Genomic DNA, 24639 nt, shown 5'->3' on the forward strand with positions numbered 1-24639 from the left:
CGCTGGGAAAACTGAATGTTGGCTTCGGTGATCAGATGGGGTCAGTTCTGTTCAGCTAAGTCTAACTAACAATACTTAGTGGACAGGGTTTTTTAAACTCAGGGTAGAGGAAAAGACCAGGGTCTCGTTCTCTTCCCATACCTAGTTATACGTGGTCCATTATGTTTAAGGTCTATAAAGCGGGTTGTGCGCATTCCTGTGTCTGGTTCCTCCTCAGTAAAGGACTAATGGTCAGCCTCATCAGTGCGGTGGAGGGAGCTCTCTATGCTCTGTGGCTTGATCTCATCCATCACCCTCTCCTCGCCCCTGGCGTGGCTGCCTGTAGTTTCAGAGTCCTTTCTGCCATGCCTTTGTCTTGGTGGTTATGTCAAGTTCAGTCCTTAGCCTCTGCCCCTTTATCAGCTGACTTCTGCCCCACGCTTTGTGTCCCTGTAACACTCTGCAAAATTCTGGCCTTGGCCATGGCTTGTTGCAGCCCTGGCCTTACCATAACTTGCTGTACCTCCCACTCACTCGAGGCCCCAGCCTTTCTGCCTGCCCTGATGGGTAGGGGGAGATACTTCTTGGATTCGTCACTTGGGTAGCATCAGGATGCACCCAGAGTACCACTGTGAAATGTCCCTGGGCAGTCATCACCTGTTTACCCATGTCTAGCCTCCATTAACAATGGTTACATTTGCATAGGTCCCTCATCCAACGTGCTCCAGCAGGGTTTTCCATGGTTGTTGACCTTGAAGGACTACCCTTACCACTGACATCTTCCTTTTTGCATTTTACCCAAAGCATCTTCATGAGCACAGTTTCCCAGCACAGATTCCTTGGAACACCAACTCCATAGCATATTATTTGGTCTCAGAGCCATGTCAGCCCCTCAGTGTCATGAGTGCCTGAGATGTGTGTAGGTAACCCATTATTAGGACTTGGTTTTCCACCTTTTGAGGAAGCCCAGCTTCTTCAACTATGGTTTTGAGGCTTCCCAGTGGCCGCGAAGACTTCCCAGTGGCCCCCAGTCAGAAGTGGCCTCTCTGACTCTTCCTGTTTGAGAGCCTCCATCTGGGGCTACCTGCCGGGTTTCTGTTTTCTGTCTGAGAGACACTTCTAGCCTCCAAGAGCAGCGATGAGCAGCCTGCCCTCAGCCTTCTGATGGATGAGGGTTCCCCATTTCTGTCAGGTCTGCCTACCATCTGGGGGAGCTCCTGGGTTGTGTTGATGGGGCAGCCTTCCGGGAGGCTGCCATTACATTAGATCTCAAAACGTGGCATCCACCACAGGTACATTGTCTATCTTGGGGAAAAGGTGGTATTTTCCTTGCAGAACACATGTTTGCAGCTTTCCAGGGCTCTGTCTGGTGCAAGAATTGAGATCGTGGGTGTCTCTTTTTCTTGTTTGACCCTGTTGCATCTAGGATCTGCACATAATGCTACCTCACTCTCCCTTCCTGTTTCTCCAGGATGTGGAGAACATGTGAGAACACATTTTGGTGGGGGAGTTGGTACCCAGCAGGTGTTGTCAGAAGCCTGAGCATTTCTCCTTCATGACCATGACTGGTGGGATGAAACAAATCTGAAGTCATGAGGAGGGTGCCCCCTAGGGAGCGCGCCGCATCTGGACGGCCATTTATTCTTGGTTTTAGCTTCATCGCCTGCCTTGTTTGGATCAAATTAAAGAAAGATCAGCAGGGCAGTCCCATGATTTGTCACAGGAAGACAGGGACCTGGTGCCAACACCTCTATTTTTAAAATTCTTTTTTTTTTTTAGCTCTTAAGACTCTTTGAAATTACAGTGAGAGTGTATTTATTAACACACTATGGATCCACACCACCCTGACCTCATCTGTCTTGGTTATTCACTTCTGTACACCCGGTGCTGGCCTGGGTGTCTGGCACATCAAGGGAAGCTCAATAAACGTTGCCGGATCAATAAAATCTGTTTCCCCTCTTGTAGTCCCCTTTGAACGACTGCCTCAGTCACTTGGGGGTGGGTGGTAAGACCATCCAAACTGTGACACCACGTTGAATGTCTCTGATGGAATTGGAAGAAAGGCAGGGTGGGATGATGGGGAAAGATGTTGATGTTGCAGAAGGCCTGGGTTTGAGTCTTCACTCTGCCACTGGTTTATTTTGGGGACCTCTCTGAGCCTCTGTTTCTTTACTTATGTTGGAGGGATAATAGTTGTCCTCCTCTCACACATACTTTACAGTCCTTCAATCCTTGGCTGAAGAATGTGTGAAAAATCTGTTTTAAACCATAAAGTCCACAAATATGGAGGATTATAAAATTATGGTCTTTCTCTTCTTTCCTTTTTTTTTTCTCTTCACATGAAGCCAGAGTCCCTTAGCTTGGTTCTACAAACTCTGTTAGAATCTTCTGTGACTGCCCTCTGGCGATGGTCATCTTTGTAGAGTGAGCTAACAAACAGATACCCCTGTCGGATTTCCATTGCCTGAATCCCCTAATAACTTTGGTGTAGAGGTATTATTAGAGCCTAGCACACTCCCTTCTTAGACCTGGCCCTGGTCCCTATGCCATGGGTGAGCACTCTCTCATTGTCATGCATCCATGAATTAGCCTCCTACCATCAAGGGTTACTTGACAGTGTTTCTCTCTCCCCAGGAGGCTGCTGAAGAGTGAACTTGGATCATTCATTACAGACTATTTCCAGGTAAGCTGTGTGAGTCTGAGTATCTGTCATTATAATGCATGTGGATATACGTACCTAAAGGGATGGCCAGTCCTGTACACCTGGGCATTCCTTCAACATCCGAAATTACATGTACAGAGTCCCTGATATGCACAGGGCCAGTGTGGTCCCTGCTTCTGTGGAGAATACGGTCTCGGACAGTGGTTCTCAGGCTTCGTGGTCTTCCTTACACTCTTAAAAATGATCAGTTATTTGGGTTATCTCTGTCTTCACCATATTAGAGATTGAACCTGAGGAACTTAAAGTATTTAAGTCATTTAAATAATAAACCTATTACTGTTAGTCTAAATAGCATTTTTGGGGGCGCCTGGGTGGCTTAGTCGGTTAAGCGTCCGACTTTCGCTTAGGTCATGATCTCGCGGTTCGTGGGTTTGGGCCCCGCGTCGGGCTCTGTGCTGACTGCCAGCTCAGAGCCTGGAGCCTGTTTCAGTCTGTGACTCCCTCTCTCTCTGACCCTCCCCTGCTCACGCTGTCTCTCTCTCTCTCTCCTAGAAATAAATAAAACATTAAAAAAAAAAAATTAAAAAAAAAAAAATAAAATAAATAAATAGCATTTTTGTGAAAAGTAACTTTTTCGGAATAAAAAAATAGAAGAGAGGCATTATTTTACATTTGCACATCTCTGCGCCCTCTGGCTTCATAGAAGATAGCTGGACGGACCCTCCTATCTGTTTCCCATTCAGTCTGTTGTGGGATTGCACATCATGTACTCTCTGGAAGCCTGCACGGTACACTGATGGAAGATGCAAGGAAAGGGGCAAATTGTGGCTTAGTGTCATTCAGAAGAAGTTTTGACCATGTGGAAAAGGTCTGGGGATATGGGACCTCAGACTGCATTGTGGGAACTGCTGCTTTAGCAACATTCGCTCTCTCCCCCGTGGATGGCATCTAATTTGGGGTAACTATATGTACCCTTCGGCCAAGTGACTTCTTGTCACTAAGCCTCCTGGGCTGTTCTGTTAAGGATAATTGGATCAGGTAATCTGACATCCCTCCTGCCCAAACACTGCTGTTATGAGGCTAATGAATTCAAGGTTCCAGATTCACTTAGAGGATGGTTTATTTATTTTTCTTCTTCTTTTTTTCCTAGTTTATTTCTTTATTCTGAGAGTGAGAAAGTGTTTGTGCATGAGTGGGGGAGGGGCAGAGGGAGAGGGAGAGAAGGAATCCCAAGCAGGGTCCGTGCTGTCATTATAGAGCCTGACACTGCGCAAACTCACAAACTGTGAGATGATAACCTGAGCTGAAATCAAGAGTCAGAAGCTTAATCATCTGAGCCACCGAGGCACCCCTCAGAGGATAGTTTCTAATCCACTGACATAAGTTGTTTTGCTGACTCCACTCAGAGGCACATGGGGGAGGGCATGGGGACATGTTGTTTGACAGTGAGTAACTGATAGTGTGATAGACTCAGTGAAGTCAGACTTTCTGCTTTTCCTCACTAATTAGCTGAGTGGCGTTGGGCAAGATGCCTCATTTTCTCCGTCTGTAAAATGGGAACAAAAATATGACCTACCTTAGAGGTCATCGTATGGCTTATATGAAATAACACGCGCAAAGCATTTAGCACATAATGTGTGTGTTGGGCAGGGGACAGAGTAGGGGAGTGGTTAAGAGTATGTCCCTTAAAGCCAGACTACCTGAGTTCAGTGCCCAGCATAGCCACTTACCAGCTGTGTGAGCTTGAGCAAGTTGCTTTACCTCTCTGTGTTTTCGTCTTCTGTTCTATAAAACCAGGGGTAATAGGACCTAATCTTCTAAGTTGTTTGAGGACTAAATAAATTGTTATTTGTCAAGTGCTCAGAGCAGTGATTAGCACAGAGGAAGACAGAGTCATGTGGTTCTTAAATTTATCTGTATGCATATTTATTATTCTAAAGTCATCCATCTCTTTCAATGGGAAACTAACATAAAAATGCATAACTTCTTGGCTTCAGGTTGGTGGTGCTATTCTGTATCCAAAGAGAACATACTTTTATTTAAGAGAGTTTTAAGAATTTTTAGGTCTTAAAAATACTACTAGCATTCTTTTTTTTCTTACCAAGATTCGGGAAGCTTAAATTTTTATGTGCACTTTTAAAGAATGACAGATGGTAGTCCTTTAAAACACACACACACACACACACACACACACACACACACACATGCACACACACACACCGCAGAGAATGGCCACTATAAATATGGACAAAACAAGACCCAACAGAAGCCTGGAATTTGGTCGGGTCAGATGTCTCAGCTGCTTGAAAGAAAAAGCCCCTGTCCAGGGAGAGACAAACATAAAGATTAAGAAAGAGGTAATTAGTTACAAATGTGAATCATCTCAGTTGCCCTTGACTCAAAGGTCAGCCTTGTCCTTGGCCTCTTCTCTTGCTGTCTGTAGTCATTGATTTTTAAATCCAACTACAGAGAAGTGGTTTTTCAATCAGTCCTGGAGAAAGCTGCCAGCCCGCCCGCCTTCCTCGTTGACATTTAAAGTAGACAGAGTTTGGTGTGGTTTCAATCGGGTTTTAAATGTCAGTTGTCTTTTGGCACGGGGGCTACCCCTAGCACGGGTGGGGAAGGGCACTTGGGTGGGGACTTGTTTATCTGGGAGGCCCTGAGGTTTTGAGGGGCGGTTAATGCTGCTTACAAAGTATGCCAAACACTTAACTAATAACCACATGCCCTTTTCTATTGAGAGCTTCATCAGAGAAACTGCTGGGTGAATATTGAATCTCTTTCTGGGGGTGTGGGGTGGGAACTGGTTTTCACAGTTTTGAATCTGGGGTTTTCCTTAGTGCTAGACTGGAGAGAAGCTAGCCTGGACACTATTTAAATGCAGGCTTTAAGTCTCCTGTGGATGCAGAGCCCTTTTTCACTAAAAAAATAATAATAAAAAATAAAAATAAAAAAGGTGTTTGGCCCTCTGGTCCCTGGAAAGTACCTGGAACAGAGGGGATGCCCGGTGAAGTTTCTTGGGAGAGAGGAAGGGGCTGTCTTACCCCAGATCCAGGCCATGATTCTAGGTGATGTGCACAATGGTGTTAAATCAGATGGGTCTTTGTGGCTAGAACGTATTTTCCTTTCTTTTCCATTAGCGCTTCTCATTGTGCCCAGGGAGGGTCTTGCTTTATCTGTATCTTTGACGCTTCTGCAGGATTTGGTGATCCCTTTGCTTCAGGAAGAGAGAGCAGGCCTCGAACTTGGTGTCTTCAGCTAGGGAGACTAATTAAGATTTCATAATTTTTTTTTCTTTTGCATCGTGTTGATGGTTGACTTACATTCTATTCATGGCAAATGATGTTGCTACAATTTCCTTTGTAAACATATTTATGTTTTTAAAAAAGTGGATCGATGTAAGAAAAAGAGTATGCAAAGAATAACCATTTAGGTGGCCCTGGCTACAGCCAGGTGGTGAAGGGGGTTCGGGAGAGGTTCAGGTTTGGAAAGTGCTGGGCACCGCTTGAAAGTGTGCTGGTTCCCAAGCCGTGCGTGAACTGTGCATGACGGAGGACGGAAGCGGGGACGGAAGTCCAGGAGGGAGGGCGACAGAGGCTGGCCTCCACATTCATCTAGCAGATGTGCTCTCAAGAAGGAAGAGTCTGAATGAGCTCCGGGAAGACCAAGCATCCAGCAAGGAGGAGGGAAGAGGTCCTTGGACAAAGGACCAGAACCCAAGGGCGCAGGTGACAGCCCAAAGCCATGGATGTGACTGTTGGAGAGGATGAGGAAGGGGCTCTTTGGGCACTGGGCTCCTCTGTGTGGAGGATGGGATGGTCCCTCCCTACCATCTGCGTTCAGCAATGAACTCGCGTCTCCTAGGACCCAGGCCCCCAGCTACTTGCAGAACCTTCTCTGAGGCTTTGCTTTTGAAGATGAACATTCGCACTTTGTCGCTTTAAGGAAAGACTCACCGAAGAGTATCTTCAGTGAGGAATAATGAAGATGACCTGAGGTGAAGGCAGAGGGGAAGCAGGTAGAAAAAGAGTGCTTATCTTGTGTCTGCACACAGAGAAGACGGGCCATTTGATCCCCAGAAGCCCAGATAGACTTCCATAAGACACTGGCCAAAAAAAAATCTGACATTTCCAGTGTTGAATTTTCTCTTTCCCTCTGTTTTGGGCCGGGAAGGAAAGCTGGGGTTTCCCAGGGGAGCTCTGCATCCTAGAGACAGCTCTGTGGGGGTAACTGTTTCCTTATAACTTTGGAAACGATGGTAGGAAGTGCTCTACATTTTTCTGTCACCTAATTAGTGGTTAACCATGTTGATGGTGCAGGGCATGGGGGCGGGAGGGGCCGCAGATAGAGTTTTCTGTGTTCCTCTATCTGCCGGCTGTGTTGTGTTTGTTATCAGCTTTTACCCCAAGCCCCGAAAGTTGAATTCCCTTTTGGCGAAACTAGAGTTTTGCTTGATACAGAAACTGTTTCTAGTCAGTGGCTCTGAACAAGACAGTACCTAGGAAAAGGGGAACTTTAGTCACCCCGATGCCAAGAGGTCACGGATGGCCTGGTAGTGTTTGGTATAAAGACTTCCACCTACCGCTTGTGTCTTGGGAGAGTCCCAGGAGGCCAGTTTCCTCTTTGCTCATCGTTCTCAGGGAAGATTCATCAAGGGCTTATGGCGCATGGCGGATCCGAAGGAGGAGACCCATAGAAATTCATGGCCGCTGTGAAGTTTGACATTGAAGACAGAGCAGGGAGCAGGCACCACACAGCGTAGTGTTAACTGGAAACCTCAGTGGATGGTAAAGGCTTTCAAACAGGCCCAAAATAAATATATTTTGTAGGGACAAAGATGGGGGCTTTATCTGTGGGACTTATAAGAATCCACAGATTCTTACCAGGTGGAGCGATGATAAAGATTGGGGAAACCACTTTGATGTGATTTTTTTTTTCCCAAACCCAAATTGACTAGAGGTAGAAAGTTTCAGCTCCTCTTTGGTCAGCCTGGGACGTCTTCCCAAACATGTGGGATTTGCCAAAAGGAAAAAGGTGATTAGGTAGACAGAGAGTAGCAAGAGATGGGGCTTTGAACAAGGGAGCTGAGCTCCAGTGAAAAGACAGGGAAGAGGGGAGAGGCTGATGCCCTTAGGGGAGAAGATGGTTAAGAGGTTGCATTGTGGATTTGGCCAGTACTTGGAGGGAAGGCCTCGTGGAGTCTGTAAATTTGGGGTGGCCTGGAACTGTCCTGGGGTGCTGTGAGGGGAGGGAATGGGGTGGTGCCTGGCTGGGGGGCTGCAAGAAGGACCCCTGGATGTCTCAGGCTACACTGTGTGGGAGTTCCCGCCAGCCAGCCGCGTTCCCTGCCAGCAGACCTGCCATACTTAATCGCCTCAGCAATTACCCGGAATCTGTGCAATTATTTGAATATTTTTATTGTACTTTTTCTCACACTTAATGAGGATAAATGGAAAAATGGATCTCGAAATTGATAACCATAGGTCTTAATATAATTGAGATAAAGATGAAAAGCAGCAGGCATGCTGAAATGGCAGATCTTTAGCCTCATTGGACTTCGGTGATTGCACATTCAATTGTTAAAGAGGGAACACGTAGGTGCAAAATGCTGAAAATCGATCACCCGAAGATGAGCTCCGAAGGTGAGGTGTAATTAGGGATTTTATAATCCTTCTTAGCTCCGTGGGAACAGAACTCCTCCAAACATCATGTTAAGTGTCTTGTTCCACACGAGTACGTGTTTTCAGGAATCCATTATGTATGAAATTGGGTGATTTCCTATAGAGCAGGCAGGGGATGGCAACAGCCAGGTTTAAGGCAGCAGTGGAGGAAGGATGGAAGGCAGGGGTAGATGCGGGGAACACGTGGTGTTCTGGTAAGTGGGAACGTTCAGCAGGTCAGTGACCATGAGGGATAAAGACTGAGCTGGAAGGGCTGAGAAATGGTTGTCAGGCATGGGAAGCACCGTGGCAACTTTCTCAGAGGCTGCCTAAGAGCTGTATGGAGGGGACGACTATATAAGTGTCCGACTTTGGCTCAGGTCATGATCTCACAGTCCGTGAGTTCGAGCCCCACTTCAGGCTCTGTGCTGACAGCTCAGAGCCTGGAGCCTGTTTCAGATTCTGTGACTCCTTCTCTTTCTCTCTGCCCTTCCCGCCCCCCACCCCAAATAAACATTTTTTTAAAAAGAGTTATACGGAGGACAAAAACAACCATAGTCACAACGGCGAACATCTTCACGCATTTACACACCAGGCATTCTTTGAGGCTGACGGTTCTCCAAGTGTGGTCCCTGGACCAGCATCATCGGCACCACCTGGGAGCGTGTTGCGAAGGCAGATTTTCAGGCCCCGCCTCAGCTGCACAGACTCAGACACCGTGGGGACAGGGCCCAGCACTCCGTGATTCTGCTGCCTGGTCAAGTCTGAGCAATGCTCAGAGCATGTTCCCCGCGCCGTCACTTTCTCCTCCCGACAGCCGAGGAGGAAGCCGTGGTTACCGCCCTACAGATGCACTGCCCCAGCTCTCAGAGCTGATCCAGGATCGCAGGGCTCGTGAGGAGCTGATCCATGATCACACGGCTCGTAAAAAGTAGAGCAAGTATCAGACCCAGGCCCTCTGGCCATGGAAGAAAAATCTTCTGGATTGTACTCTAAATGCTAAAATGCCCGTAAGGCATCCCCTGAAAAACTCCAGGGAGGAGAAATTTCGGTGTTTTAAATATTTATTTATTTACTTACTTACTTATTTAATTTATTTTTGGTGCCCAGAGAAACAGACAGGGAGAGTTTTTCTGGCTTCCTTGTAAAATAACTTTTAAAAGCTGTAGTTCACCCTCTAAGTTACCTCTGCGATGGTGCTAAATGAAGGATTCGCATACGTACCAAGTCTTTTGTCTTCTTCACACTCCCATCTGGGGATTTCTGTCTGGTCTCATCACGCCCCCACATCCCCTCCCCGCCGCCCCTCCCCACACTGGGACTTGGTGTATTAGGAACTCTCTGGGCTTGGGGGCCAGTCATGTTTATAAGACTCTTTGTTGCTTATTCAGGAAGGTGTCCAGGTTCGCGGAAATGCAGACATCCTTAGACATGGTGGCTGCACTTCCGAAGTTGCAGAGGGGAAAAAAGGAGGTGGCCTGTAGTTTCCATGCCTGGCTCGGGGCCCATGCCAGGAACCACTGTGGATCTTGGTGTCACTGGAAACAGGCCTGGAGGAGAGTTGTTGGCTAACACCAGTGCACGGTAGGCAGAGTGGCGTGCTTCTAGGTGCCTCCGGGGCAGGAAAGAAGGTCTCATTTGGGAATGGAACCCACCTGGGAGCCCTGTGTGCGCCTTGCTGGACAGTGAGCATGTGTGGACAGTGGAGAGGGAGGCCCTGAGGAAGTACTTTGGGAGAGGCAGGATTTGGGAAGCGAGTAGTAGCAGGGTTGGGCAGTGGAAATGACCTAGCTGGATAGAGGCTTTGAGGTGGAACTCTGTCCTGTCACCCGAGATTTCTTAAACCAGCTACGCCCCATATGTGTGATCCTAATGCAATCTCCTTTACTTTCCCCTGAGGGCAAGGGCATAAGAAACGTTTCCAGACGACGGGGCTGAAGAACCCGATGGCTAAAAGCACCAGCCCTTCTTCCAGGGGGCTCTGGATTCCGGTCCTTGCTGGAAAGCTCACTGGCTGGGTAACTGCAGGCGCCTCACTGAACTTCTCTGAGCCTCATTTCTCTTAGTGATATGCTAGCCGTGATCATGGTACCTACTTCAAAAAGTTGATGTGGTTTGTAGATGAGACAATGTAGATGCAAAGTGCTTGCTATCTAGGGAGCGGTCAACATACAGTAGCTATTTGTATCTATATATATATATTTTTATCATTGCTAAAATAAACCAGGGGAATATAATGGGGGAAAGGCCTGGGTTCAGATTCAGACCAATCTGGGTGCCAGTTCTGGTCTCACATCTGCTAGTTGTTACTCTGAGCCTCGGTTTCTTCATCTGTGCAAAGGGCATAGTTTGTGGCAAAGGTACATGAGCTTGAGCATGCAAAGGGTTTAATACAGTGCCTGACAAGAGTAAAAACCAGTGACTAACTCCCCTGTCATTCTTCCATCGTCGTCGTCGTCGTCATCGCTAAAGCAGCGGCAGGCAGCCTTAGCATTTACAGGATTCCTGATGTTGGAAAGTTCTTTCCTCGGGGAAGATGGGCTTAGTGTCCTGCTCCCCACCCCCACCCCTAAGCCTGTGGGTTCCCTGTTTTCCTGAGTCCCTGTGCTGGGTTTGGGGAGGTACCTGCTTGACAGGAGGCGCACACTGTTGACAAGCCCACCTTCTCCTCTGCCCTCCCCGCCTCCTCCTGCGTGTCCTCCGCGATCACCTAGGATGAGCTGAACCTGTCCTACCCACTCAAGGTTGGGTGGTTTTGGATGCCTTTCCCCAGACAGCCTTGTTGTTTTGCATTTTTCCTAGCTGAGCCTCGTTTTTCTGTTGGCGGCCTATGTTTTGACGTCTTAGAAAAAATATAGACGTGTCGGCTGTTTTTCACGTCCAGGCTACTCTGCCGCTTGATTAGAGTGCCGTGTATTCCACATCTAAGTTCATTTACGGGGCGGGACACTAAGTAACAGCGAGCCTCGTTCCTGGTCCCAAATCATTTCCTAGGTGGCTGCTATTTAATGCAAGCGGTGTTTGGCTTGAAGCCATCAGGCTGGGGGGGTGATGCGGTTGCTGCCATCGGGCAGGGAGCGGGACCAGAGAACAGCCGGGTTCTTCCCAGCCCTGGCACCCCCCCAGCCCCGTCACCATGGCCTGCAGCAAGCATGTCCTCAGCGCCTTCCCGAGTCTTGCCTTTGTCAAGGGCTGGGAATGCGGTGAGGGGAGTTCCAGGGAGAAGAGATGCTTAGGCGGGCAGACTGTGCAAGATGGATGCCCGAGTCAAGGCTGCTTCTTTTCTTTTTCCTTTGTGCCTTTTTTGGGGCGTGGGAGGGGGCTTTCTCGGCAGCCGTAAGCCCCGCAGATGTCCGGTTGGCGTATCCTGAGGTGAAGTGAGCAGCACACAGGGTGGGCTTCCTAATTTCCAGGGCCCGGTTGCAAAATGAAAGTTTGGCCATGGCCAGGGTTGAGGAGGTCAGTTTCCCCTTCCCGCGGGCCCACGGCTGCAGCCCGTGGTGGACAGGAGACCCCCCGAGAGATTGCCACCTTCACACCCTCACTACACACATCCGGGACGGCCAAGAGGTCCTCCTTGAGTTACCAGCACTCGAGCCACAGCTTGGCCACCCAGGGCGGGGAGGGCGGCCCCCGGGCCCCTCCCCAGGCGCTGTGGGGCATGCCCCCAACCCTACCCTCCCTGCATTTGGGCCTGGGCCCCCCAGCATCTCGGGGAATAGGAGGACAGCGCAGGGGGGCAGGGTGAGGGAGACCCTGTGAGGCCAGCGGGGTGGGGAGCGGGGGTGGGGAGCAGGTGTTGACAAAACCCTCCTGGGGAGGTGGTAGGAGGCAGGGCCACAAGGGAGCCCTATCCGATTTCACTTATAAAATGCAAGGTCAAAGATGAAAATATTAAGAATTGAAATGGCACCTGCAGAGCATTCACCCCTAAGCAGGAAGCCCTTCAGACCATGAGGCCCGGAGGAACATAGGACGTTTTGGTGGGCAGGGGCCCGTGTGACTGCAGATTCCCAGGAGAGAAGATTATTGGCTCAGGTTGAGACCTGGGTCAGCAATGGGGTAGGAAGCAGGCCAGTCAGCTAAGCCAGAGATGCAGGCTGTGATCAAGGGGTTTGAGCTTGCACAGCGAGGCACAGATCCATTAAATGGGAGATTCTCTAGAGAGCGGGGGGCTGGGGGCTGGGCTGGCCCCAAAGATCCTTCCTCTGCATGCACATGACAAATAAAAGCTGGAGACCAGTTATTCAATGGTGGAGTAAGAGCACAAATGCCCAGGGATAGAAGAATCTGCAAGATGCCTTTGAGAGGTGCTTTAGTTTCCTGGAAGAGGAGTCCACTGAGATCTCATCCAACCTGTGGTGACCAGTGGACTTTGACCACAGGGCTGGGAGGTGGCAGAATTGCTAGACGCTCCTTAAATCCCCTCCTGAGCCCAAGTTTTTGTGGCTCTTATTTTGGTCTAAGTTACAGAATTGCCATGCTGTGTATCATGAGAATTGTATTGTATTGTATTGTATTGTATTTTAATGTTTTATTTATTTCTGAGAGAGAGAGAGAGATAGCGTGAGCAGGGAAGGGTCAGAGAGAGGGGGAGACACAGAATCTGAAACAGGTTCCAGGCTCTGAGCTGGCTGTCAGCACAGAGCCCAATGCGGGGCTCGAACCCACGAACCGTGAGATCATGACCTGAGCCGAAGTCAGACGCTTAACCGACTGAGCCACCCAGGCCCCTATCATGAGAATTTTAAAAAGAGTATTTTCTTTTCCTTTTCTCTATCATACACAACCAATTCCTTTTCATTGAAAAAAAAAATGGCTTCTTCACCCCAAATATCTCCTTGAAGGAGGAAGAAGTAGGAGAGAGAGGGAAGAAGAAACTGGGCCATCTTTTAAAGTTTACCCTTAAGGTACAGATCCAAGTGATTTTTATCAGCTAAAGAAAACGTCATCAGGTTTAGGGACCCTGTATCACTTTCTCTCCTCTTCTACATATTCTGTCTCGTATCTTGATTTCTTAAAAGTTCAAAATGGTCTTCAGCACCGAAACAGGCAATATATACACTCAGCCAATGTTTATTAACATCTGCTGTGTTTGGGGCACTGTTCTCAGAGCCATGGGCACTGAAATAAGAAATGGCCTTCACCCCTGACGACCTGATGCATATGATACAGGGTTTGAATTTGTTCCTTTGATTAACTCATGATATAGCCTGGACTAGGCTTTTCTGTCTCTGTTCTCAGTACTTCCTGTTCTCCCCTCCCCCACCTCCACCTCTGCCGTTTAAAATATAGACATGATGGGGCAAAGTCACGAAAATGCATTTAGAGGGAGCCTCGATCACATTCACAGGTGAACTACAGAAGCGTGACCTTTCGGAGGGCTGTAAAGTTGTTTTGGAAGAAGCCTGGGACATCCGTGTTGGCATTAGAGGAGGTGACAGAGTGTTGGCATCAGGAGCCCTTGCACAGAGAGCCCAGGGGAAGTTCTGAGAACCTCGCCTGGACAGGTGAAAGGGACCCACACAGAGACCTGAGGCCCAGCTGCTCAGAAACAGGCAGATGGGGCGATTGCCTCTGGCAGCACCTCCACAGTCCATTCCGGTCCAGCCCAGCTGTCACAGAGCCTTGCTTCTGACAGTCTAAATTTGGTGCTGTGGTGTTTTGCTGCTTTCTGACCCGGAAGCTGCTGGCACTCATTTGCTTGGCTGGAAGGTGGAGGCCGCAGGCGGGGTTTCGCCATAACCACCTCTCTGTTCCATAGTTCTATGTAAAGGAATTGATTTTTGTCTCCTTTAACAGAGTTGGTGTTTCCCTAGAAGATGTCATTCTAACTTTGAATTGGGGTTCCGTCTTGACACCACTGACCAGCTACTTTTTGAAGTTAGATCATATCTTGTGAATTTTAATAGGGCTTCTGAAATTTGGCTTATATGTATGAGTCACAGAAATGTGACAGTTCCTTTGACAAAATATTTTAATATATTTGATGTAGGCTCATTCATTACTGACTCTGTATTCCTCCCACTCCTTTGTGAAGATAGATGGGCTAAGAAAGCAACTATTATCATCATTGCCCATTGCCACTGAGTACCGAGCACATGAAATACTGTGTGTGTGTGTGTGTGTGTATATGTGTGTGTGTGCGTGTGTATGTGTGTGTGTGCGTGTGTGTGTGTGTGTAATGACTGAGTCTTATAAGAACTCTATGATGTTGCTGGTATGGTGCTGTTTTACAGCTGAGGAACTTAACAATTAGAGAAAGTTGGAGATCACACAGCTCGAAGGTGGCTGAGCTGGGACTTGAGCCCCCATCTGATACCAAATTCTTTCCTCTCTGCTATGCATGCTCTTGTTATCACTGCAACAGGGTTTTAGGGTTTTGTAAAGGAGAATACTAAGAAATGCATTTGGTTTTCTGCAAGATACATATCACCATGGGCTTCCTACCCCGTAAGCATAGGCCTTTGATAATCCGATAATGTGAGGTGAGTGGAGAGGCTCTTGGAGCTTCCGTGACCTGCGGAGAGGCCTCTTCACTTCCTAGGGGACCAGCGCCAGCCCTTCGAGGGAAGGAAGGGGTCTGGGTGGGGAGACCTGCTGGAAGGGGAAGGACTGTCTCCTGTACGCGGTCACTGACCGTCAGTCAAGCGAGGGTGATGGCACCAACTGGATAGGACTGTTGGGAAGGTTGCAGTGAGGTGAAATGAAGGATAGAAACCCTGTGACACACGCAGCACACTCAACAGGTGTTAGGTGCAGTTGTAAAAGGACTTAGCCGTACTCTCTTTCCACACCTTTCTATGCTCACAGTCACTGGTGGACACATATGGCTGCTTCAGGTTTTGCACACAGTCTCTTTCATGCTTCCCTGAGAAACCCTAAATTCATCTTTAGAAAATATATATTATCTCTGCACAATTTCCCATTCCCTCAATGCTCCCTTTTCTGAATTTAGATGAAGGGCTTGAAGGCCTTTGGGTGTCCACCAGAGGCCTGCCGTAGGACCCGGCCAAGCCTGTGGCATGCCTCTCCCCCGCTTGGAGGGATGGAATGGCAGTTGGGTTTGGCAGTGGCGGTTGGGTTTGGCTCCCGGACCCCTCGTTTGCTGTGGGATGCCTTGCTGACTTCTCCCGAAGCTTGGTCTTCCTTTTTTTTTTTTTTTTTTTAATTTTTTTAATTATTTATTTCTGAGAGAGAGAGAGAGAGCGCGCGTGAGCAGGGGAGGGTCAGAGAGAGAGGGAGACACAGAATCTGAAACAGGCTCCAGGCTCTGAGCTAGCTGTCAGCACAGAGCCTGACTTGGGGCTCGAACCCACAAACCGCGAGATCATGACCTGAGCCGAAGTCAGACGCTTAACTGACTAAGCCACCCAGGCGCCCCCCAAAGCCTGGTCTTCCAAGAGGTCAACAGGCTTCTCGTACTTGGAAGCCTGACTGGCATACAACTGCCTAGAACCCCGTGCCCTCGCCCGTCGGACGCGGAAGAGGTTTTGTCACTGCGCGAAGTAGCCCAACCCTTGTGTTCTTTGTTCTCTCCTGACAGAACCAGCTTCTTGCCAAAGGCCTGTTGTTTGTGGAGGAGAAGATTAAGCTGTGCGAAGGCAAGTACAAGGCAGCGCTCGCATAGTGGGCCCTGTGACTCAGCCTCTGCTGTTTGGACAGCTGAAGTGCTTCTGTCCAAGAGCGGCTGGCTCCAAGTGAGTGACTCACCCCGTCTGCCGCTGCTCCAGCGAGCGGCCTCCCTTGCTTGGAGCCAGCCACTTGTGGCTGTGCCAGTCAGATCTGTATTTTGAGAAATGAGGTGGGATGGGGGTGATCCTTTCCGAGAGCCCTCAGTGAGGGTGTTTCACAGGATGTGTGCTGGAGGTCTCCTGCGAAGGGATGGATTCCACTGTGGATCTTGCCGTGCTGTTCTCTCTGGCCTGAACCAGGCTATTTCTAAGTGGTCTTTTTCGTCTTTGTTGGGGTCCTGGATGACGGGAGACCTACTTGCTTGGGGGTGGGGGGGCATTAGGCCAAGCGGGCCCCTGCTGAATGTGGATGATTTGATAAGCAATGGAAGATTTCCTGGCCTTAAAGGATTTTAGAGCCCAATGGGCAGAATAGAAAGGCACCGAAAGGAAATGGGAAAGGGGACCAAGGCAGGAATTGGCCAACCATACGACTCTGTCAAGGGCTACCTCTCAGCTACCTCCAAGGTGGATTCTGATCGTAGCTTACCACCTACTACCTGGGTGACTTTGGGCAAGTTTCTGGTTTCTTTGAGCCTTGGTTTTTACTAATTATTTATTTAAAAATCTTTTAAGTTTATTTTGAGAGAGAGAGATAAAGATGGGGGGAAGGGGTAGAGGGAGAGAGAGAGAAATAGAGAGAGAAAGAGAATCCCAGGCAGACACTATGCTTAGTGCAGAGCCCAAGGCAGGGCTGGAACTCATGAACTGTGAGATCATGAGCCGAAATCAAGAGTCAGATGCTTAACCGACTGAGCCACTCAGGTGCCCCGGTTTTTATCATTTTTAAAATGACCAAATGAGCTAGGGGTTATAGGGAGTATGAGGAGTGTAACTGGCATAGCACCACCATACTCAGCACACAGTAGGTCCACAAACTGGTTCCTTCTTCTTCTTCTTTTTTTTTTTTTTTTTTGCACTTTAGCCTAAAGACCTCTCTGTAGGTCAGATTTACTGCTAGACCCAGACATTTCAGGCCGTAGAGCATCCTTCCCCCATTCCCCAAGAAGGAGACTTTTGTCCCATGAGGCATCTCCTGGAAAGACAAAGTAGGAGACGGATGTAAAACTGACCCCAGAAGGTTCCAGTGCCTGGCACACATGCAGCGCTCAGCAGGCCTTTGGAAGAATAGAGATTAGAAGTTAACCTCCGCATATGTGACAGCTGACTGAACCCGTAGCCCTGTGTTCCTTCCGTATAGCCGCATTCAGGGTTTTTCAGCCTTATGAACACCCAGCGGCCCAGGGCCTTAGTCTGGAGAGAGTGACTTTGACGACTATCTTGTGCCTTTTTGCTTGGGGAGGGGAGGGAAGCGTGGTGTCTGGGGCTACTATGCGCTCCTGCAAATGGGGGAAACCAGCTTCGTGAAAAAGACTCCAAGCAAAACCAGGGATGTAAGTATTTTCAGGGAAAGGTTGAATACCTCCCACTGCAGTGGCCCGTGACACGGATACATTTGGAGTGAAAGCTCAGGAATGACGCTGAACAGGGTCAGTGAAGTTTGCCCAAGGCTCTGTGCCTCTGCCCTAAAGCAGGCCATGGGGCACCGGGCTGAGGGTTCTCCCCGGGTCCGTGCTGGCCCGGGGGTCTGCGTGTCACCTTGGCACGGGGAAAGGGCATGTGGAGAACCTTGAAGGGCCTTTCCTGTCTTCAGCCAGAACTTCTGTACCTTTTCGTTTCATGTATTAACAACCCCATGGAAGATTTAATCTCACGGAAAGGATTCTCTTGCTATAGGATTCATCCTATTGCTGAACAAACTACTCTGTGGACCTAATTGTTTTATTGACACATTGTACGTGTGTCCCTTATGGCTGCAGCAAGGACAGAGGCAGCTCTTGTCCACGTGTTCATCTTTTGTGGGCGGGATCTGCCGTGTTACCTCCAGGGACCTTTTCCAGAGCTTTAGTGGCCTTGACCGTAAGGAGTTCCCCATTCCCCTTCTATACTCTTCCGGTGATTTAAACTCCTGTGGCACAGAGGACAGTTTTTATAGGGTGGTTGTCTAGAACCTTCCATCCAAGTCCCTTGGATGGGAGCTAAGTCCTTACGGGCTGTTTTTGGAGGTGAAGCCACCACCCTGTGACTCTTTCTTCCCCAGGGCTACCCCATTTTGTGAGCCTGTGTCAGTCTGATGTTCTTCTCTGAACACTTTACAAAACCTCCATTACTCTGTGAAGTTTGAAGCCAGCAATTAGACCCGGGTTCCCAGGAGAGGGGCCTTCCTGCTGCCGCGTTGAAGGATTACCTCATGTGCCGACGAGCCTCCCATCCTGGCGGTGAAGGGGAGTGAGCGGGCGCCCGCACAGACCTGCGGGATCCTCCTCCTGTCCTGCGCGTCAGGAGGCCTCTGCCGGTCTTTGTACTGGAAGGCTTAGCACACAGGCCATCAGTAAAGCAGCTGGAAGAGCCTTTTCTCCTGTGAAGTACGTTCCCCAGGTGTTGGGTTCGCCTTGGTTTCGGGTCCCAGGATGGCTTGATGTGTCAGATATTGCTTTGGAGCTCCCCGGCTCCCCCCTGCCGTAAACTAGCCTAGCCTACGTCTGAAAAGATTTGTTCATTCAGACACTGGTTGATTATCAGCTATCTGCCAGGCACTTTGCTAGGTGCTGGGGACACAGTGGTGAACAAAACCATCCTAGGGATTTCAGACCTTCGTGGATTAGCTCACAACCCAGTGATGGAGAGATGAATCAAATCATTATGAAATATAACACCGTAACCACGGCAGGTACTGAGAGTACAGTCTGGGGCGCCTGGGTGGCTCCCTTAGTTGGGCGTCCAGCTTTGGCTCAGGTCATAATCTTGTGGTTCATGGGTTCAAGCCCCATGTTGGGCTCTGAGCTGATGGCTGTGACCCTGGAGGCTGCTTTGGATTCTGTGTCTCCCTTTCTCTCTGCCCTCCCCCTGCTCGCACTCTGTCTCTCTCTCTCTCAAAACTAAATAAATATTTTTTTAAAAAAATAGTCTGTAAGAAGGAGATTTGTCCCATGGGCAAGACTTTGCTGTAGAAGCGATGCTGGAGCTGAAACTAGGAGAAGAGGCAGATGTAGGTGAGGCAGAAAGAGGGGTAAAGAATAGTCTAGGCAAAGGGACTGGCACATGCATATGCCCTGTGGTGTGCAGGAGCATGGTGAGCGTGATGGGCTGAAATAAAATCCATACTTAGGGGACTAGAGAAGGAGAGGGAGGACATGGAAGAAGGAAACACCCTGACCCTCCAAATTGCCCGTATTGTGGAGGTTTTATTGATCTGAGAGCAAAGGAGAAGGTTGGAGCTAATTATTAAGTCCTGTTCTGTCCTGTCCTGCATTGGGGTTAAATGTTAACCACCCCCCCACCTTCACTCACCAGCCATAGCATCTGCATGAGCCTGTACACTTGATTCTTGCCATTCATTTACTCAAAGATTTCTAAAAATTGATTTATTGATCTGTCTGGCAATATGCCAGGCACTAGAAATAATAATGGTGAGCAGGACAGACGGGCCCACGCTCACCCCGTGCCGGCGGAAGAGACAGAGAAGTCCGTCTGTGATCCCAACAACGTGTAATTAGCACCCGGTGAGGGAAATTACAGGGTGCTGTGGATTTGCATCCCCCCCAGCATGTTTCTCTCTGACCTTTCAGAATGCGCACATCTTTGGCCCTGCTAGCTGCTCATTCTGCCCTTGTTCTGTTCTCTCTCCCAGCCACTGCTTTTATGGTCCATTAAATTAATAGGCAGAAGATGCTAAATGAATCTTTCAAGATCCGTTTCAGTGGAACTGGCAGCGTTTTGCCAAACACATCTTTCAGTGTCTAATCTTGGCCGACCCAGTTTCTCTGCCTCAGATGAGCAAAGACAGTGCCCAGTCAGCTCTGTTATCTAGGTCATTAGAAAGCAGCCACTGTGCCGGGTCCTCTCTGCCAGTGCCAAGTTCCTGGCACGGCCTTCCGGTGGCAGTGGGTCACCCAGAGGGTCGGTCACTCATGTCACCTGGGGGGCGGGGCCTGACCAATGGCTCAGGATCACAGGGGTGAGAGTAAGTATAGCATCAAGAGGCAGGGCCCGAGTTCCGTGGGTGGAATCGGTGGGTGGAAGTGACAGTTTCCAGACCCTTCTCTCCACTTCCCTGTCCTGACAGCTCAAACCCAGAATGAAAATCCAGTGTCACAGTGATTAGAAAATCATAACAATGCAGAACTGTGGACATGATCCTCCCAGATGATGTTGGTCAAGGGCATGAATTCAGGATTCCCAGCTCTGCCTTCTAGCTGTGTGATGTTAGGCTAGACAACTTGGCCTCTCTCTCCGATCCTGTAAAATGAGGGGATAGAGTTTGTTTGTGAAATGTAGACCACGAGTTTAGTACAGTGCCTGAGAATGTTGTGACCGTTCTCACGACAGCAGCAATTGTTATGTGATTTCCAGACTTCAACTCCCTTTTCTGGATTGGGGGATAGAAGCCATGTTTGCATATTTTCGGTTCAGTCTTTCCACCCATTCCCACATTTATGTGTAGCCATGTCTCCTGGATGAAATGTAGGTCGGGAGCTTCACTACCTGCCCCCATGCTCCCTTTGACACGGAGCCGTCCCTAGCCTCTCCTGCAAGTAATGACCAATTCTTTTCTTTCTTTCTCCCCTCCCATCTTCTCGCCCTCGTGTAGGTGAAAATCGCATTGAGGTTCTGGCTGAAGTGTGGGACCACTTCTTCACTGAGACTCTCCCCACCCTGCAGGCAATATTTTATCCAGTTCAGGTCAGTCTCGGAGGAGCTCTCCTGCCGGCCTCAGCACTCTGTCTCATTCCTTGGCCTTTGCCAACTCGGGCCTCCTGGCGAACGGGGGAGAGAGGCAGGACGTTGGGCGCCCAGAGTTGGCCAAGGACCTCAGGGCTCTTTGAAGGGCTCTCTGGTCTATGTTTAGCATCCGACCTCAAGCAAAGAGAGCGCGCCTGCATAACTAGCAATTTGTAGGCTCTCTTCAGCCTCTTGGTTTTGAATATGCCTTGTATATTCTTGGAGTGGTTTGTTTCTTCCAGCTTTTCAGAAGTAGAGAAGATGGGGCAGGGAGACTGTTTTCTTTCCTGTCCCTTTCTTTCTGCCACCCACCCCCCAACTTTCTTTGAAGCACGATTTTAAGGCAGGGGTCCTACGGTCCCAAATTGCAGGAAGGGAATAATGTTCCTCACCCTCCGTAAGGGATTCCCGAAGAAGTGATGTAGCAGGAAGAACACAGGACTTGCAATCGGTGGCTGGGCCTGGGGCAAACTCATTTCACTTCTCTGAGCACAGCTCGGTTGCATCTGCAAACTGTGGGATTGCGTGTGAGAAGTGAGCAGCATCTCTTTGGTGTTACTGTGTGACCTGAGCGCCTCCTAACACTTGAGGTGGTTCCCTCCCACCTTCCCGCAGAGTCTAACAGCAGGACGAGGGAGGCATTGCCAGCCCGGAGCGGACGCCCTCGAAGTCAGACTGACCAATCGATGTTCCTCTCCAAGACCCACCTCTTCGTCCTGCATGAACACTGCCCCCACTCCACCCCTGGGCTTAAGGCCCCTGTCTCCCCCGGCTTTGCAGAAGTGTGGGTGTGGGGGATGCCTGGGTGGCTTAGTCGGTTAAGCGTCCGACTTTCGCTTAGGTCATGATCTCGCGGTTCGTGGGTTCAAGCCCTGCGTCGGGCTCTGTGCTGACTGCCAGCTCAGAGCCTGGAGCCTGTTTCGGAGTCTGTGACTCCCTCTCTCTCTGACCCTCCCCTGCTCATGCTGTCTCTCTCTCTCTCTCTCTCTCTCCTAGAAATAAATAAAACATTAAAAAAATTAAAAAAAAAAAAGAAGTGTGGGTGTGGGGCCCAGCACCTGAACCATTAGCAGTGGTAGGAATTACCCTAGGACCAGACCTAAGGCCCATGTGCTTTGTTTGCTCTGAATGGTGTTATGTGAGAGCGTGGGATTGTTTTAACTATGTATCAATATTTAAACATTGGGGAGGTTATGCCTCCAGAGTTCCTTTCCATTTCCAGCCTGCCCCTAACAAGGTCAGTGGAAGCCTCTGGCCTGCACAGCTCACTGCTCTTTTGAGTCCATCCTCAGCTCCATCCTGTACCCCGATGAGGGAGTTTGCAGCATTTAGGTGGACAGTCCAGCCCCCATGCCCTGTAATAATCACTTCTAGGCCAGCACTGGGTCCTAAGAAGACAGACTGGGGAGGTAGGGTTCCCAGATTTAGCAAATAAAATGACAGGATGCTGAGTTAAATTTGAATTTCAGAAAAACAATGAATAATGCAGTATTTGAAACATTTCTACTAAAAAACATCCCACATTCAACTGGACATCCTCTGTTTTATTTGGCAGGTGACTGGCGGGGGTGTGTAGACCCGGGTCTCTCTCTAGGGACCCAGAGGGCATGGAATTTCAACGTGTGGGTGTACCCAGAAGGGTTTAGGATGGGAGCGTCGTATCTGAGCGGGCATGACCCCGGGACAACAGTCAGATGGCCAAGAAGGGCCCTCGCTGGCCTACATCCAGGCAGGAGCCCAGCTATGCGGGTCTGAGGATGTTACTGTCCTTCTCTTGAAGAATCATAAGCTCTGGTGACGGTGGATACTGCCCGTCTGTCCCCTTCCCTGCACAGTTTCCCAAGTGCTGCTGCCGCGGCTGACCCAGACACCCCACCATGGGAAGCCCCGAGCTGGGGGCTCTCGCTACTGGTAGTAACACGCCAAGGTGTCTGTTTGTCCAGCCAGATCCTTCTTAGAGGCCCCTGGCTGTATAGGTATCTGAGACCTACTGCCTCGTTGGACAAGTGTGATTTGAGTACCTACTGTGTTCAAGGGTGTGGAAGCCTGCCTTCGTTTTCCTACCTTATAAAGGGAAAGGAACCCTCGAGAGGAACTAGGCAGTCAGTGCTGCGTGCTGGCATGTGGGGCAAAAATTAGAAACTATAGCACTTTAAGGCTGTGGGGGAGGCAATCAAGGGGGGGAGGGTTGGCTGACCCAAGCCTGTAAGGCACTGGCGGTGGTTGTGTGCATCTCTTAGGGTGGGATGGGGGAGGGTACAGGGATGGTAAAACCACTCTTACCTGTGTTTCTGCAAAACCCTTAGGAGTTATGGGAAATCTAAAACTTCCTTGACCTTGGCAGACTTGTGGGATGGAGAGCTTCATCCTATTTGGCAGGTACCTTGATGATCTTCAACTTCAACCAAGAGTAGCCCATTTTTGGTGTGTGCTGTGTATACACATGCAAATGAGAGTCTAGGAAAGAAGCCCTCCTTTCTCTTTTGGGAAACTTTGGGAGCTCGAAAATCACATGGGTAATGTTTGAGATCCAGCTCTACCCTGGGTATAGTCCCGTAAGCCTGTGTTTTAGGGTTTTCATCTGTGAAGTAGGTTTTATAATAGTCCCTATCTTAAAGGGTGGGGGACTAAATGTGTTATTTCCTTCTAAAATATTTAGAGTCGTGACTTGCACACGAAGCTTAGGAAGTGTCAGCTCTTAAGATTATCATCTATTTTCATCCTCTGCCCACACCCTACATGGCCAAGATGAGTCCCTGTGTTTTCCTCCTTTGCCTGTCATGTGCTAGGTCCCTACATATTGAGCAGACAAAGTTGAGGAAGCAGCCTTGAACCTGGGGGGCAGGGGTGGTGTTGATCTTTTCTCTCTCTTCCCCCTATCTTCCTTTCTTCTTCCTTCCTGGACGCCTCTTGCCCCTCATGACAGCATAGTCATGTATCTTGTACTGTCCTGGGTCACTTAGGCAGATTGAGTCACACCTTATCTTTTTTTTTTTTTTAAGTTTTATTTATTTTTGAGAGAGAGAGAGAGAAGTCGGGGAGGGGCAGAGGGAGAGGGAGACACAGAATCTGAAGCAGCTCCAGGCTCCGAGCTGTCAGCACAGAGCCCGACGTGAGGCTTGAACCCATGAACCGTGAGATCATGACCTGAGCTGAACTCGTACAGTTAACCAACTAAGCCACCCAGGAGCCCCTGAGTCACACCTTATCTTAAATGAAACTTTCATTCGGAAGGACAGGGGTCAAATCTTCGACTCTGGCTGTCTGCCCACACCTCCCACCCCCCACCCAGGTTTGCAGACTCCTCATCCCGGCCCATCCTGGTGCTCTGTACACACTGGTCGTCCTGGACCCCTTGTGGTTGGTGGCGTATCCAGCCGACTCTCACCTCCCAGCCCTGCCCCTTCTCTCCTCTCCAGGGCCAGGAGCTGACCATCCGCCAGATCTCCCTGCTGGGCTTCCGCGACCTGGTCCTGCTGAAGGTGAAGCTGGGTGACTTGCTGCTGCTGGCCCGGTCCCAGCCGCCCTCATCCATTGTCCAGATGCTGCTCATCCTACAGGTGGGTGAGGCTCCCGTGGCGAGGTGGCCACCAGGCCCAGGGAGGAAGACACCCTGTGGGACGGTGGAGGGACCAAGAGTCCTGCACACCCTTAGCTGAGCTCGTGTTCCTCAGTGTAGCCGTTCCTTTTCCTTAGCTCATTTGTTCATTTACTGTAGCTTCACTGACCACCTGTGAGGCCTCTGGTGCCGTGCTCCATGTGCTGTGCTCCATGCTGGGATCCTGGTGGGGGCCAGAGAGGCAGGGTCCTGTCACTCGGGAAG

General features: G+C 49.5%; 1 protein-coding gene across 5 annotated transcripts in view; it reads left to right on the plus strand.

Moving 5' to 3' along the window:
- PRR5L (proline rich 5 like) overlaps positions 1-24639 on the plus strand; it is a 150762-nt gene that overhangs the window by 110351 nt on the left and 15772 nt on the right. For all 5 annotated transcript variants that reach the window (XM_077777466.1, XM_077777467.1, XM_077777469.1 and 2 more), the window contains 4 exons: positions 2614-2662; positions 15848-15905; positions 20686-20777; positions 24236-24376. In XM_077777466.1, the coding sequence (XP_077633592.1) occupies positions 2614-2662; positions 15848-15905; positions 20686-20777; positions 24236-24376 (340 nt within the window). The remainder of the gene's footprint in view (positions 1-2613; positions 2663-15847; positions 15906-20685; positions 20778-24235; positions 24377-24639) is intronic.

Source organism: Crocuta crocuta, unplaced genomic scaffold (genome assembly GCF_008692635.1).
Source record: "Crocuta crocuta isolate KB4526 unplaced genomic scaffold, BGI_CrCroc_1.0 scaffold384, whole genome shotgun sequence".
Lineage (NCBI taxonomy): Eukaryota > Metazoa > Chordata > Mammalia > Carnivora > Hyaenidae > Crocuta > Crocuta crocuta.